The following is a 14,241-nucleotide window of genomic DNA, read 5'->3' on the forward strand; positions in this document are numbered from 1 at the left end:
AAGTCCTAGGCTCTGTGGTTTAACCCACAGCGCCACCCATGTCCCCTTGCAGCCTGGATACACTTGCCTTATTCAAACTGAGTCCAATTAGAATTTATATAGCCCCATGGTTCTCAACTTTTCAAATCAATCTGTAAAACAAACAAACAAACAAACAAAAAACACTATTCCGGAAAAGGGTACTTGTCCAAATTAGTCAATTTAACTCTATAAGGGATCATTCCTGCTAAATCAAGGCATATATGCCTTCATGAATCTGGTGTTTCATGGATCCTGAAGCTTCTCCTTGGTAAAGTGAGCTTTAACCCATTTTAAAATGGGTAGGGAAGGTTGGCAAAGTGCCAGATGGGACAAGGAAATGTGGTCATAATATTGGACTACGCAATAGCCTGATCTATTAGAAAGCATAAAATGCACGAGAATCCTCCACTGGGGTGTAAACAATAAGACACCATACACTGAACATAAAAACAATTACACACAATAATTGGGTCCCCCCTTTGTGGAAATGACATACTGTCAAGACACATTTTAGCATTCCTACATAATAACTCATAATACACACAACATACAAATAATCCCACACCAGTTGGATATCTTGAGGCAATCATGTGATTTTGAGACAATTCTTGCTGTTTTACATCTCTTTGACAAAATTTTTGTTAATTTGGACACAGGTTAAGAACAGTTTCAGCTTAAGGATGGACCTCCAGAACAAATTAAGTTCTTAACCCGAGGTACCACTTTAGTCCTACAGGAGAAAGCAAGGAATAGTATGCAAATGATTAGCACATGTAATGAGACAGGAATCCAATATCTCTATTAAGACCAGGTCTCTCCATAGTTTGCAGTTTAATGATAAGTCAACTTATCACTAAACGGCAAATTATGGAGTTTACAACTTGCTGAATTGCAACTTATTACTAAACTGAAAACTATGGAGAGACCTGGTCTGACTAGAAATATTGGATTCCTGTCTCATTGCATAAGCTAAAGCTATTTTTGGTCATCTGCAAACCATCCCTTGCATTTTCCTGCAGGATTAAGTGCAGTCGTTCACAGTTGCCAACAGGTTGACCATACCCACTGAGTCCTACTACCCTTTGGAGAAAACCCCCGCCCCACCCTCCCTCTATATATCAGTGTCCGGGGACTCCCCTCCCTCTATATCAGGGTCCGGGGACTCCCCTCCCTCTATATATCAGGGTCCGGGGACTCCCCTCCCTCTATATCAGGGCCCGGGGACTCCCCTCCCTCTATATATCAGGGTCCGGGACTCCCCTCCCTCTATATATCAGGGTCCGGGGACTCCCCTCCCTCTATATATCAGGGTCTGGGGACTTCCGCTTCAGTGTATCTGAAGAAGTCTGCCTGCACACAACAGCCAAGTGTTGTTGTTATTATTGACTACAAGCATTAAGAAGATGTCAATCATGGAGGCACAGGTCTGTAATCCTTTTTTAGGAAAAGGTTCAGCTTTGCTGGCATCCTCTCAATATGGACAAGCAGAGGAAGGTTTCCTTTTGGGAACCATAAAATCACCCATCTACTACTACCCTTCTGAGAAATACCCCACCCCACCCTCCCACTACATATCAGGTCTGGGGACTTCTGTTTCACTGTATCTAAAGAAGGGCGCCTGCACACGAAAGCTTCGACCAAGAACAAACTGAGTTGGTCTCTAAGGTGCTACTGGACAATTTTTTTATTTTTATTTATTTATTTTCGGCTATTTTTGGTCATCTGCATACTCTCCCTTGCTTTTTCCTATCGGACTAATTGCAGTCGATCACAGTCGCCCACAGGTTGACCATACCCATTGAGTCCTACTACCCTTTGGGGAAAAGCCCCGCCCCACCCTCCCACTATCTATCAGGGTCTGGTTAATAATAATAAATAATAAACTTTTATTTGTATCCCGCCCTCCCCGTCCGAACCTGGGCTCAGGGAGGCTAACACCAAATAGGTAACACTGGTATAAAATCAAGCAATAACGAAATTACCTCCTGAAAACAAGTCAGGATCAAATTCAAATCCAATTAGATGGCTTTCCGCAGGATTAGGGTTGGGAACAGTAAACGCTCGTCAGGCCCAACTGTTTGCGCTGCTCTTATATGGGCCTGTGAGAATGCTGGGAGGCCTCTTTCATACTAGACTTCGGTTTCTGTGTATCGGAAGAAGGGCACATGCCCACGTAAAGCTTAGACCCAAAACAAACTGAGTTGGTCCCTAAGGTGCCACTGGACCATTTATTTTATTTTATTTTATTTTATTATTTCTATGATATTAGCCCAGGGTTCCTCAACCTCGGCCCTCCTGCTGTTTTGAAACTACAATTCCCAGCATCCCTGACCACTGGTCCTGCTAACTAGGGAGTTGTAGGCCAAAAAACATCTGAGGGCTGAGGTTGAGGATGCCCAGTTTCGGTAGGGGAGGGTGGGATACAAATGAAATGTATTATGGTTTTTTTATTATTACTTTGAAAGGCCCCAACCTCCTACCTGTCCAGCCTGCGACATTGGAAGTGAATGGATGAGAGCAGCAACAGGACGCCGGTGTTGTCAGGCTCCTGTCTCCACAGTTGCATGCAGTGCCTCTCAGCCGCTTCAAAGTCTCCTGCCTGGTACTCCCGGTGAGCCAACTCTGCCAGCCCTTGGAAGGAAAGCAGACGTTTTGTTGGTTCTGAAGGATCACCAAGACATTTGGAGGGGGGAAACAAAAAGTTAGAAGAGGGGAGGCAAAAGAGGACGGATGGCAGTGTGCAAATAAAAAGATGAAATGCTTGGCATGATGCAAAACCCTAAGGGGGCCTGCCAGGCGAACACAAACAGATCAGCTAAATGTCAAAAGCAGGGGTCAGCAAACTACAATTCCCATCATCCCTGACCCTTGGTCCTGTTAGCTAGGGTCGATTGGAGTTGTAGTCTCCAAACAGCTAGAGGGCCGAGTTGGGCCATGCCTGATCTAGAGCAGTGGCAGCCCAACTTGGCCCTCCAGCTGTTTGGAGACTACAGTGCCCATCATCCCTGACTGCTGGTCCTGCAAGCTAGGTATGATGGGAGTAGTAGGCCAAAAACATCTGGAGTGCAGAGTTTGATGAAGCCCGCTTTAAGGTATAATCTGGTGCAAGAAAGGCGTGATCATGTTGGGCGCCTTCTGACTTTCTTTGACGCAGAAGCATTGGGAAGAGGGCAACAGGAATGAGCTGAATGTAGGCAGCTGGGGAAGCCATACAGGCTACACCAGTGGTCAGCAAACCTTTTCAGCAGGGGGCCGGCCCACTGTCCCTCAGACCTTGGGGGGGGGGCAGACTATATTTTTTGGGGGGGGAATGATGGGTGGGGTAGAAATAATAAATTATTATTATTATTATTATTATTATTATTATTATTATTATGAACTGGGCCTGAGTCTGGACTGGGGAAACTGAGCCAGATGGGTGGGGCATAAATAATAAATTGTTGTTGCTGCTGCTGCACATCTCATAGAAAAGTATGCTAAGAAACTGTGTGGTGGGCTTTACGCAGCCTTCATCGATTTGAAAGCTTCATTTGACTCAATTTTGTGAGTGAAAATCTGGGATAAGTCAAACTCCCCAAGTAAACACAAAAGACAACTGTGCTTGATTAAATGCTTATATCAGGAGTCAGCAAACTTTTTCTTCAGGGGGCTGGTCCACTGTCCCTCAGACCATGTGGTGCGCAGGACTATATTTTGGAGGGGGGAGGAAATGAACAAATTCCTATGCCCCACAAATGCATTTTAAATAAAAGCACATGTTCTACTCATGTCAAAAACACCAAGCAGGCACCACAAATCCCCCTAGAACACATTCTACTCATGTACACACACTGATTCCCGGACCATCCGAAGGCAGGATTGAGAAGGTGATTAGGACGCATCCAGCCCCTGGCCCTTAGTTTGCCTACCCATGGTCAAAAGGATCAGTCACCTTTCATTTCATTTGATCCCTTCCAGTGCCATAAAATCCTAGAATTCTAGAGTTTGAAGAGTCCTCTAGTCCAAATGCCAAAATTCAGGAATCTGAACATACAGCCCACCCTAACCAATTTGATACTAAACCAGATAGTGTTTGAAACTCAGATATATAAGCTAGGCGCCAAATGGCTCCTTAGACCAAAGTTGCAGTCAACAAAACGGAATGCCTAGTTCTCATTTGGGGGCATAAAGGCTCCAAAGTCTTATTTTTCAAACGATGGATTGACAGTGATTGATTCTGAGCTGAACATTTGGCTTGTTCAGATGACAATCTTGAGCTAGGTGAAGATCTTTGAGAATTGAAAGAAAAAAAGCCAATATATATACAGGCCCATTCCGGCCTGTTTTTCTTAAGGGCGACTGCTCCTATTCAGGGTAGATAAAAATCAATGATTTAAAAAATAGAATAAAAATCAGACTTTTAAAATAAAATGCTTTTGGAGGAAAAATCTTTCTGAAGATAGTTTTCTATTTAAGTTATAGTCCAAAGGCTATAAACTTAGACTGAAGGAAATAAGGATTTGTTTTAAGATTTTCATGTGTGCTAAAACTCAGTCTAAGGTTGTTGTTGTTTTTATTTTTTAAAAAAGTTAACCGCATCAGTTAACAAACATGGATACATATGCTACCATGTTATTTTTTAGTTAAATAAATTGTTTAAATTTTTATGAAGGAAATGTTTTTCTCTCCTTCCAATCAAGTACAGCAGAAAAGTTGTCCAAATACAGTGGTGCCTCGCAAGACGAAATTAATCCGCTCCGTGAGGCTCCTCGTATAGCGGTTTTTTCGTCTTGCGAAGCAAGCCCATTGACAGCTTAGCGCAGTGTTTCCCAACCTTGTGCCTCCAGATGTTTTTGGACTACAATTCCCATCATCCCTTGCCACTGGTCTTGCTAGTCAGGGATGATGGGTGTTGTAGTTCAAAAACAGCTGGAGGCACAAGGTTGGGAAACACTGGCTTAGCGGATTAGTGCTACAGCTGTCAAGCGGCTTATCAGCGGAACAGCTGATAAGCGGCTTAGCGGCTTTAAAAAAGGAAGAAAAAAGCGAAAAAAACCCGCGGGGGGATGCAAGATTTTTTTTGTCTTGCGAAGCAACCCCATAGGGGAATTCGTTTTACGAAGCACCTCCAAAACGGAAAACCCTTTCGTCTAGCGGGTTTTTCGTCTTGCGAGGCGTTCGTCTTGCGGGGCACCACTGTATAAACCGTTAACTTATGAAACCTCACCATGATTTCATAATTATCGGTCTATGTATTTCTAATAGTAGAACCAAATCAGTCATTTTAGATAGAACTGTAAAAAGTTATTATTCCAAAAATGAAGCCTTCCTCCCCATAGTCAATATTAAGAGGATGCCAGCAAGGTTGAACATTTCTGTAAATAAAACACATTTTATCACTCCAAAAAGAAAACCTCCTCGACTTCCGGTCGGCGGCAGCGTTAATGGCGGTCCTTGCTTTGAGCTCCGAAGCAGGACTGCTCCACGAGTTCGGGTCTGACCCGCTACGGCGAGCGGGGGACCCCTAAAATCACAGGCGCTGAAGCCTGTGAACAAGGAGACTCGGTGGGCACCTTTGCGCCCCCCGGTACTGTGAAAGAGCCTTTTTAAAGGCTCCGGAGCGGCATCGGGAGTGAGCGCGGTGCTGAGAGTCGCTACCCAGCCCGTGGAGGGAAGCCGCGTCGCCATCAACGGAGAGCGCTGATTCCTTCCTGAAACTACGATTTGACAGCAACACCCGTGAGTAAGACTGAGGGATTTAACGGGACATTAAATTTGGACATTCGGCTGAAAACGGGAACTGCTAAAATTAAGGAAGTCTGTCTTCCCGAACTGCATGTTAAATAGAGCAACGAAAGAACAAGCTGCATTTAAAAGGGAAATCTTCCTTTTTTTTTTAAACTGTCAAACCTGACATCGAACTCAAACCTCCCCCCCATCAGGCAGGAGAGGGGGGGAAAGATATTTGGACACTGCAAATCTGCATTAAAATAAGCTGAGGAAAAAGTCTTTCACTGCCAAACCCCCTGGAATCGGGCTGCCTGAGTAAGGCACCGGGAAAGAGAACTGTCAAAATAACTTTGGATACAAAACGGACTTTATCTGAAACAAAATTACGGGACTTTAGAAGAACTATTTTGTTGAACTTTTGGTTGAAACAAAGTAAGGATTTACAGTTTGACTCTTGAACTTTTTCATCGCTCTATGTTTCCTTGCTTCTTTGTTTCTTATTTCCATTTGGATACAATCAAATGCTCCCTCTAAAGGGTTTAAAAGGAAACAGTTTCATTGAAGAAGAAATAGTGGGATTTTCCACTTGCAAGCTATTCCTGTGAGAACGACCTTGAGGATATGAGTGCCCCAGCGGATGAGATATCAACTAGATCCAAAACAAAGTCTGCACAAAGAAAAAGGGGCTCAATATCAGGAGGAGCTGCACAGGAGAAGGCAACTACAGCATCAATGGAATTCATGACACAAGCATTGGTTAAAATAAACCAGTCTTTGGAGGCACTGACAAAGCAGTCTGTGGAAAATTCCAAAAAACTGACAGATCTGACAGCAAGATTGGACTTGAACACTGCAACTGTGACATCTAATACAGATTCTATAAATAGATTAATACAGGAAAGCACAGAAACAAGAAAAATTGCTGAAAGTGCTAAAAGCACAGCAGAAGAGACAAGGCAGAAATTTATTCCAATTGCAAAAAAAGTGAATGAACATGATGCAACTCTGGCCTTAATGGAACTGCAGAGGAAGGAGAAGAACCTCAAATTAAGATCAATTCCTGAAAGTGAAGGGGACAACCTTGTGGAATTCCTTACAGAGAAAATTGTGGAATTTTGGCAAGATGAACTGGAGACAGATGAGGAGATCGTAATAACCACAGCCTTTCAGCTGGGCAGGAGACAAGGCAAGAAATCAAGGGACTGCCTAATTACATTGAGATCAAAGGAAGAAAGAGATAGAATATTGAATTTGCACTACCAAAAGGCACTGGTCATCCAGAATTCTCAGGCAGATTTTCAAGGATATTCCTAAATATATCTTGGATGTGAGAACCCTCTTTAAAGATCTGGTAGACCTGCTGAAGAAAAACTCCATCCCATTTAGGTGGGAGTTTCCACAAGGCCTGTCCTTTAACTTCAAAGGCAAGAAGTTCAAAATAAGAACAGTTCAAGACAAGGAACAGTTTTTGGAGAAAAACTCAGAGGATCTGCAGAAAGGAACGGTAGGAGAAGAAGAAATAACGGACATTGCAAATTTATCATTCGGACTCCCCTCAATACCAACGGAGGAAGAACAAAAACTTGGAGCAGTCGGAGGAATAGGTACTTAAGATCAAAATGTCTCTGCAACTTCTGAGCTGGAACTGCAACGGTTTGAACCTTCCCCGAAAAAGACGCCAAGTTTTCCATATTTTAAAGAAAGAACAATTAGATATAATATGTTTGCAAGAAACACACATCGCCAGGATACACAGGAAACTTCTGATAAATAAAAGATTGGGACAGGAATTTATCTCATCAGACAAAGTCAAAAAAAGAGGCGTGGTGATTTATGCAAAAGAAAAATTAGATCCAAAAATGATATTCAAGGATGAACAAGGAAGGTACCTGGCAATTGAAATTCAAATTCAAGGAGAAAAAGTTTTGATAGTAGGAGTTTATGCACCAAATGAAGGGAAGGCTGAATTCTTCAAGAAGTTGCATGAGACCTTAATGGATTTTCTCGACCACAAAATCGTAATGATGGGAGATATGAATGGAGTTGTCTCTACAAACATGGACAAAGCGCAGAGACAGGTGATTTCTAAAGAAGGGAGATTACCAAAGACATTTTTTGAAATGACTGAAACTATGGACCTTATTGACATTTGGAGAACAAGGAACCCTCTTGAGAGAGAGGGAACTTTTTTCTCTGAAGCAAAAATGACATGGACAAGAATTGACCAAATTTGGGTAACTAGTAGCCTGGCGCCAAGAGTGAAAAAAACAGAAATCTGCCCAAAAACCTGCTCCGACCATAATGCGGTAAAGATGGAGATGAAACTAACAACAACTGGATCCTTTAGATGGAAAATGAATGACACCCTATTTAGAGATGAAGAGATTTATAAGAAGGCCCAAAAAACATTGAAAGATTACTTTGAGATAAACCTGAGAACAGATGTGGAGAAAAGAACAATTTGGGACGCTAGCAAGGCCGTGATGCGTGGTTTCCTAATTCAGCAGAATTCCATAAAGAGGAAAAAACAATGAGAAGAAAGAAAAATTTTTGGAGAAAATGAAAGAAGGAGAAAAGAAACTGAGATCTAAACCAAAGTCTCAAGAAATTTTGAGAGAAATAAAATACTATCAGATGCAATATATGGAACTGATGAATCAAGAGATAGAATGGAAAATAAAGCAAATGAGACAAAAGACCTTTGAATCAGCAGACAAATGTGGGAAACTTCTGTCATGGCAATTGAAAAAGAGACAAAAACTGAACACTGTGACATGCCTGGAAGTAGATGGGAAAATCATCCACAAGCCAAAGGAGATAAGTACCGTATTTTTCGCTCTATAACACGCACCTGACCATAACACGCACATCGTTTTTAGAGGAGGAAAACAAAGGGAAAAACATTCTGAATGAAACAGTGGATGTATCATTTTTGGGCTTCATGCTGTGGCCACAGACATGTGATCTGATGGTGAATTTGGGGTGACCCAATGCAAAGATCCTGAGAATTCCTGTGGATCCATGCTTTGTAACCACGTTTTTGCACCATTGCAGCCCCAGGCAACAGTGGGTGCGTGATTTGCGGGGGCAGGCTGTAGCCATGGACATGCTATGTGATCTGATGGTGAATTTGGGGTGACCCAATACAAAGATCCTGAGGATCCATGTGGATCCATGCTTTTTAACCACGTTTTTGCACCCATTGCAGCCCCAGGCAACAGTGGGTGCGTGATTTTTTTGGTGCAGGCTGTAGCCATGGACATGCTAGGTGATCTGATGGTGAATTTGGGGTGACCCAATGCAAAGATCCTGAGAATTCCTATGGATCCATGCTTTGTAACCACATTTTAAGTGGGGAGCGAAGGAAAAACAAAGAAGGGACATGAGAGGGCTGTGCAGAGAAGCAGCTGGCTAAGAATGCAGGAGAGGGATTTAACGGAGGGAGGAAAGAAAGGCAAAAGTTTCCCCCCACCCAAGCCTGCCATATCTCTCTCTCTCTCTCTCTCTCTCTCTCTCTCCCCTCCCCCCTCTCTCTCCCTCTCCCCCAGCAGTACAGGAGCACAGAGTAGGACATTTTCCCCTCTTCTTGCCTGGAGGGGAGGAATGCAGGAGAGGGATTTAACGGGAGGGAGGAAAGAAAGGCAAAAGTTTCCCTCCACCCAAGCCAGCCATCTCTCTCTCTCCCCCCCCTCCCCCTCTCTCTCCCTCTCCCCCAGCAGTACAGGAGCACAGAGACGGAGCACAGAGACGGAGCACAGAGACAGAGAGGACACTTTTCCCTCTGTTTGCCTGGAGGGGAGGGGCTTTCCCTGCTCTTTGTTCCGTTTCAGCAAACACAGCAAGGAAACAGAGAAGGTGGGCAGTAAGACCCTGAGGCAGAATGGAGGAAAGCAGCCGCTTCCTCTTTACAAGTGTCCCTTCTAGGAGACCCGCGATTTGATTTTTGTCTGCTTTTTCGGCTCCAGGGACCACACATTCGCTCTATAACACGCACAGACATTTCCCCTTCCTTTTTAGGAGAAAAAATCTGCGTGTTATAGAGCGAAAAATACGGTAATTGTTTTCAAAGCTTCTTTAGGAAATTATACACACAAGGTCCTGTAAATGAACAAGAAATAGATGAATTTATCAAAAAACATGGACTATCAAAAATTTCAGAGCAAAGCAAAATGATCCTGAATGAGAAAATTACAGTACAGGAAATAGAGGGTGCCATTCAGAACATGCAATTGGGGAAATCTCCAGGACCAGATGGTTTGACTGCAAGATACTACAAAGTGTTGAAGGAATGGTTAATACAACCATTGAAAGAAGTATGCAATGAAATTATGGAGGGGAAAAGGGCTCCTGAATCGTGGAAAGAGGCATTTATCTCACTTATACCGAAAACAGAGACTGAAAAGAACCAGGTCAGGAACTACCGCCCTATATCTTTACTGAACGTGGATTACAAAATTTTTGCAGACATTCTGGCAAAAAGACTTAAAAGAGTGTTGTTAGAGGAGATTCACAAGGACCAGACAGGCTTTCTTCCTGGGAGACAGATGTCAGAAAATGTGAGGAACATTATAGACATTTTGGAGTTATTAGAGGTAGATATTAATAGGAAAGCTGTTTTGATTTTTGTGGACGCGGAGAAAGCCTTTGACAACATTTGTTGGAGCTTTATGAAGAAGAATCTCCAAGGGATGGGGGTAGGCCAGGGTTTTGAAAACGGTATAGGTGCAATATATTCTAAACAAAAAGCTAAGTTAATAGTAAACAATGTGGTTACGGAAGAAATACCAATAGAAAAAGGGACACGACAGGGATGCCCAATATCCCCTTTGCTTTTTATGTCAGTCCTGGAGGTTTTGTTAAATATGATTAGAAGGGACCAGTTGGTTAAAGGTATTCAGGTCGGAGTTAAAAATTACAAGTTAAGGGCATTTGCAGATGACCTAGTTTTAACTTTGCAACAGCCAGATACTAGTACTAAAAGAGTACTAGAACTAATTGAGACATTTGGTCAAGTAGTAGGATTCAAACTGAATAAACAGAAAACGAAAGTGCTGGGAAAAAACTTAACAATGGAAGAAAGAGAGAGATTTCAGAGTGAAACAGGGTTGGAAATAACAAAAAAAGTGAAATATCTGGGGGTGAACTTAACATCTAAGAATGTGAATCTATTTAAAGACAATTATGAAAAATGTTGGACAGAAGTAAAGAAAGATTTAGAAATATGGTCAAGATTGAGACTTTCCTTGTTAGGTCGAATTGCTGTTATTAAGATGAATGTATTGCCTAGAATGTTATTTTTGTTTCAGACGTTACAGATCCTAGACAAGATGGACTGCTTCAAGAAGTGGCAGAAAGACATATCCAAATTTGTCTGGCAGGGCAAAAAGCCCAGAATAAAATTTAAGATTTTAACTGATGCAAAAGATAGAGGGGGCTTTGCCCTGCCGGACTTAAGACTCTATTATGAATCAGCAGCTTTTTGCTGGTTGAAACATTGGCCGCTTCTTGAAGATACAGACATTTTGGATTTGGAAGGGTATGATAATAACTTCGGTTGGCATGCATATTTATGGTATGACAAGGTAAAGGTGTATAAAAGTTTCAAAAACCATATTGTTAGGAAAGCACTATACAACGTTTGGATTCGATATAAAGACTTGTTGGAAAGTAAAACCCCCAGGTGGTTGTCACCAATGGAAGCTAAGGCGGTGAAAAAACTTAATATGGATTCTAATTGGCCAAAATACTGTGAAATCCTAGAACAAGATGGTGAGAAGTTTAAACTTCAGAGTTATGAGAGACTAAAGTTCAAAGTTCGAGATTGGTTACATTACCGTCAGATAAATGAGACATTTAAGCAGGACAGGAAAATAGGATTTCAGAAGGAGAGGTCAAAGTTAGAAACAGAACTGTTAGAATCCAATAATAAGAACCTGTCTAGAATGTACAATTTGCTGTTGAAATGGAATACACAGGATGAAACAGTGAAATCAGCTATGATTAAATGGGCACAGGATATCGGTCATGACATCATGTTTGCTGACTGGGAACAGTTATGGACCACCGGTGTTAAATTCACGGCATGTAATGCCTTAAAAGAGAACATAATGAAAATGATTTACAGGTGGTACATGACCCCAGTCAAGCTTGCAAAAATATACCATTTGCCCAATAACAAATGTTGGAAATGTAATGAGACTGAAGGTACCTTTTACCACCTTTGGTGGACCTGCCCAAAGATTAAAGCCTTCTGGGAAATGATCTATAATGAAATTAAGAAGGTCCTTAAATGGACTTTTCCTAAGAAACCTGAGGCTTTTCTCCTGGGCATGGTTGGCCAACTGGTGCCAAAGAAGGATAGAACCTTTTTTATGTATGCTACCACAGCAGCAAGAATTCTTCTGGCAAAGTATTGGAAGATGCAAGAACTACCTACTCTGGAAGAATGGCAGACAAAGGTGACAGACTTCATGGGACTAGCAGAGATGACTGGCAGAATCAGAGACCAGGGGAAAGAGACAGTGGAAGAGGACTGGAAGAAATTTAAACTATATCTTAAAAACTGTTGTAAAATTGAGGAGTGTTGAGATGTCAAGGGGTAAGAAGTAGAGAAATACAGCTGTAAATATTAAGTTTAAAGAAATTTAATGAAAGGGAACCAATAGATAAATTGATTAAAGGGTTGCTAAAGAACTTTGGAATAAGGATGCAGCGAAAGGGAGGTACGGGGAAGTCGGTATATGTTTAATGTGGTGTATGTTTTTGTTTTGTAATGTGTTTGTCTTTTATTATGTGTTGGAAAAATCAATAAAAAATTTTTATAAAAAAAAGAAAAGAAAACCTTCCTCCACTTGCCAATAATAAGAGCAGGGGTAGGCAACCTTGATCTTTAAGGTTCTAAACTAAACTAAAGTAAACATAAGCTTTCAAGGTATGAGCTTTCATGTGTAATACACACTTCATCATATTCTCTGAAGCAGACTTTTGCCATAAAAGATGTAACTCACAGCTGACGCACATTTCACCTGCACACATTCAGCTTGACATGCTTGGCTAATAATAGTAAGCCACTCTGGACAGCTTCCAACAAAAGATTTTAAATACTTTTAAATATCAGTCATTTAAAACTTCCCGGAATTAAAAAAAATTAAAGGGCCATGTGCCTTTGGCGATCCCACTCTCCATCGTCCCAAAGGTGGATTCACAAGATGCCGTTTGAGCAAACGTAACCCACAAGCTAAGTTGAGAAATGCCTGTATATACAGAATTTTTCGTTTGTACACTTTGAACCGTTTTCCAACCGAGATCAAAAAGTTCTAGTGGTTGACATTAGGACATATAGCAAATATTGACCACAAACTCGTCTCTTTCTTCCAAGCAATGTAAAGTGACATCAATCCCCACCCTTTGAGTTTTAAGTGACTGATGTTTTAATGTACCGTATTTTTCGCTCTATAGGACAGACTTTTTCCCCTCCAAAAATGAAGAGAAAATGTGTGTGCGTGCGCATCCTATGGAGTGAATGCAGGCTTCAGGCAGCTATCCGCAAGCCTTTGGAGAGCTCCGAAGACTTGCGGACAGCAGCCCGAAGCCCAGGGAGCGTAGCGCCAACTCCCACTGCGCTCCCCGGGCTTCAGGCAGCTATCCGCAAGACTTCTGAGCGCAGTGGGAGTTCCTGCCAGGCTCCAAAGGCTTGCGGATGGCAGCCTGCAGCCTGGGGAGCGCAGGCAGCTACCCACAAGCCTGAAGTCCCCAGCCCGGCAAGCTCTGGGAGCAAAGGCGAGGTTGCCGCTTCCCTCGCCCCCAGCCCCGCAAGCTCGCACAGCCTCTCCTGGCTGGAGAGGTTGCGCACGGCTAAAGAGGAAGCCAAGACAGCGAGCGGGATGGATCCCGCTCGCTGTCTTGGCTTCTTTGCTCTTTGGGGCTGGGGGGGATTTCCCCCCCAAAAAAAACCTAGGTGCGCCCTATGATCCGGTGCGCCCTATGGAGCGAAAAATACGGTATTTTTAATCTTCTGCTGGAAGCCACCCAGAATGGCTGGGGAAACCCAGCCAAATGGGCGGGGTAGAAATAATAAATTATTATTATGATTATTATACCTATATTCTCTGCTGCTCCTGGGAGGGGCTTTGTGGAACCCCTGACTGCAACTGTGTTTCAAAATATGTCTGTTTCTTTTGTTCAAAAACAAAAGCAACCACACACTACAGTTCAAGCTTCCTCAAACTTGGCCCTCCAGATGTTTTGAAACTACAATTCCCATCATCCCTGACCACTGGTCCTGCTAGCTAGGGATCATGGGAGTTGTGGGCTAAAAACATCTGGAGGGCCGAGTTTGAGGAAGCCTGCTGTAGTTAAATGAGAATATGCAATGAGCAGATGGCTTCTTAAGGAGTTAGGACCATCACCTCTATCATTCAGGCTGGATGTAATCTTGCACAACATCGACTTCTCTGTAATTTTCCTTTCAAGCCGGCTACTTATTACGAGGTCAGTAAACAAGATCAGCAG

General features: G+C 42.6%; 1 protein-coding gene across 2 annotated transcripts in view; it reads right to left on the bottom strand.

The window, feature by feature from the left end:
- Positions 1-14,241, bottom strand: part of LOC309361767 (UDP-N-acetylglucosamine--peptide N-acetylglucosaminyltransferase 110 kDa subunit) — an 89,869-nt gene that overhangs the window by 72,341 nt on the left and 3,287 nt on the right. Inside the window, exon 2 of one of the 2 annotated variants that reach the window (XM_081896907.1) lies at positions 2,502-2,682. In XM_081896907.1, coding sequence (XP_081753033.1) covers positions 2,502-2,682 — 181 coding nt within the window. The remainder of the gene's footprint in view (positions 1-2,501; positions 2,683-14,241) is intronic. The other variant, XM_081896908.1, reaches the window with a different exon arrangement.

This window comes from Podarcis melisellensis (genome assembly GCF_964234715.1).
Source record: "Podarcis melisellensis genome assembly, chromosome: Z".
Taxonomy (NCBI): domain Eukaryota; kingdom Metazoa; phylum Chordata; class Lepidosauria; order Squamata; family Lacertidae; genus Podarcis; species Podarcis melisellensis.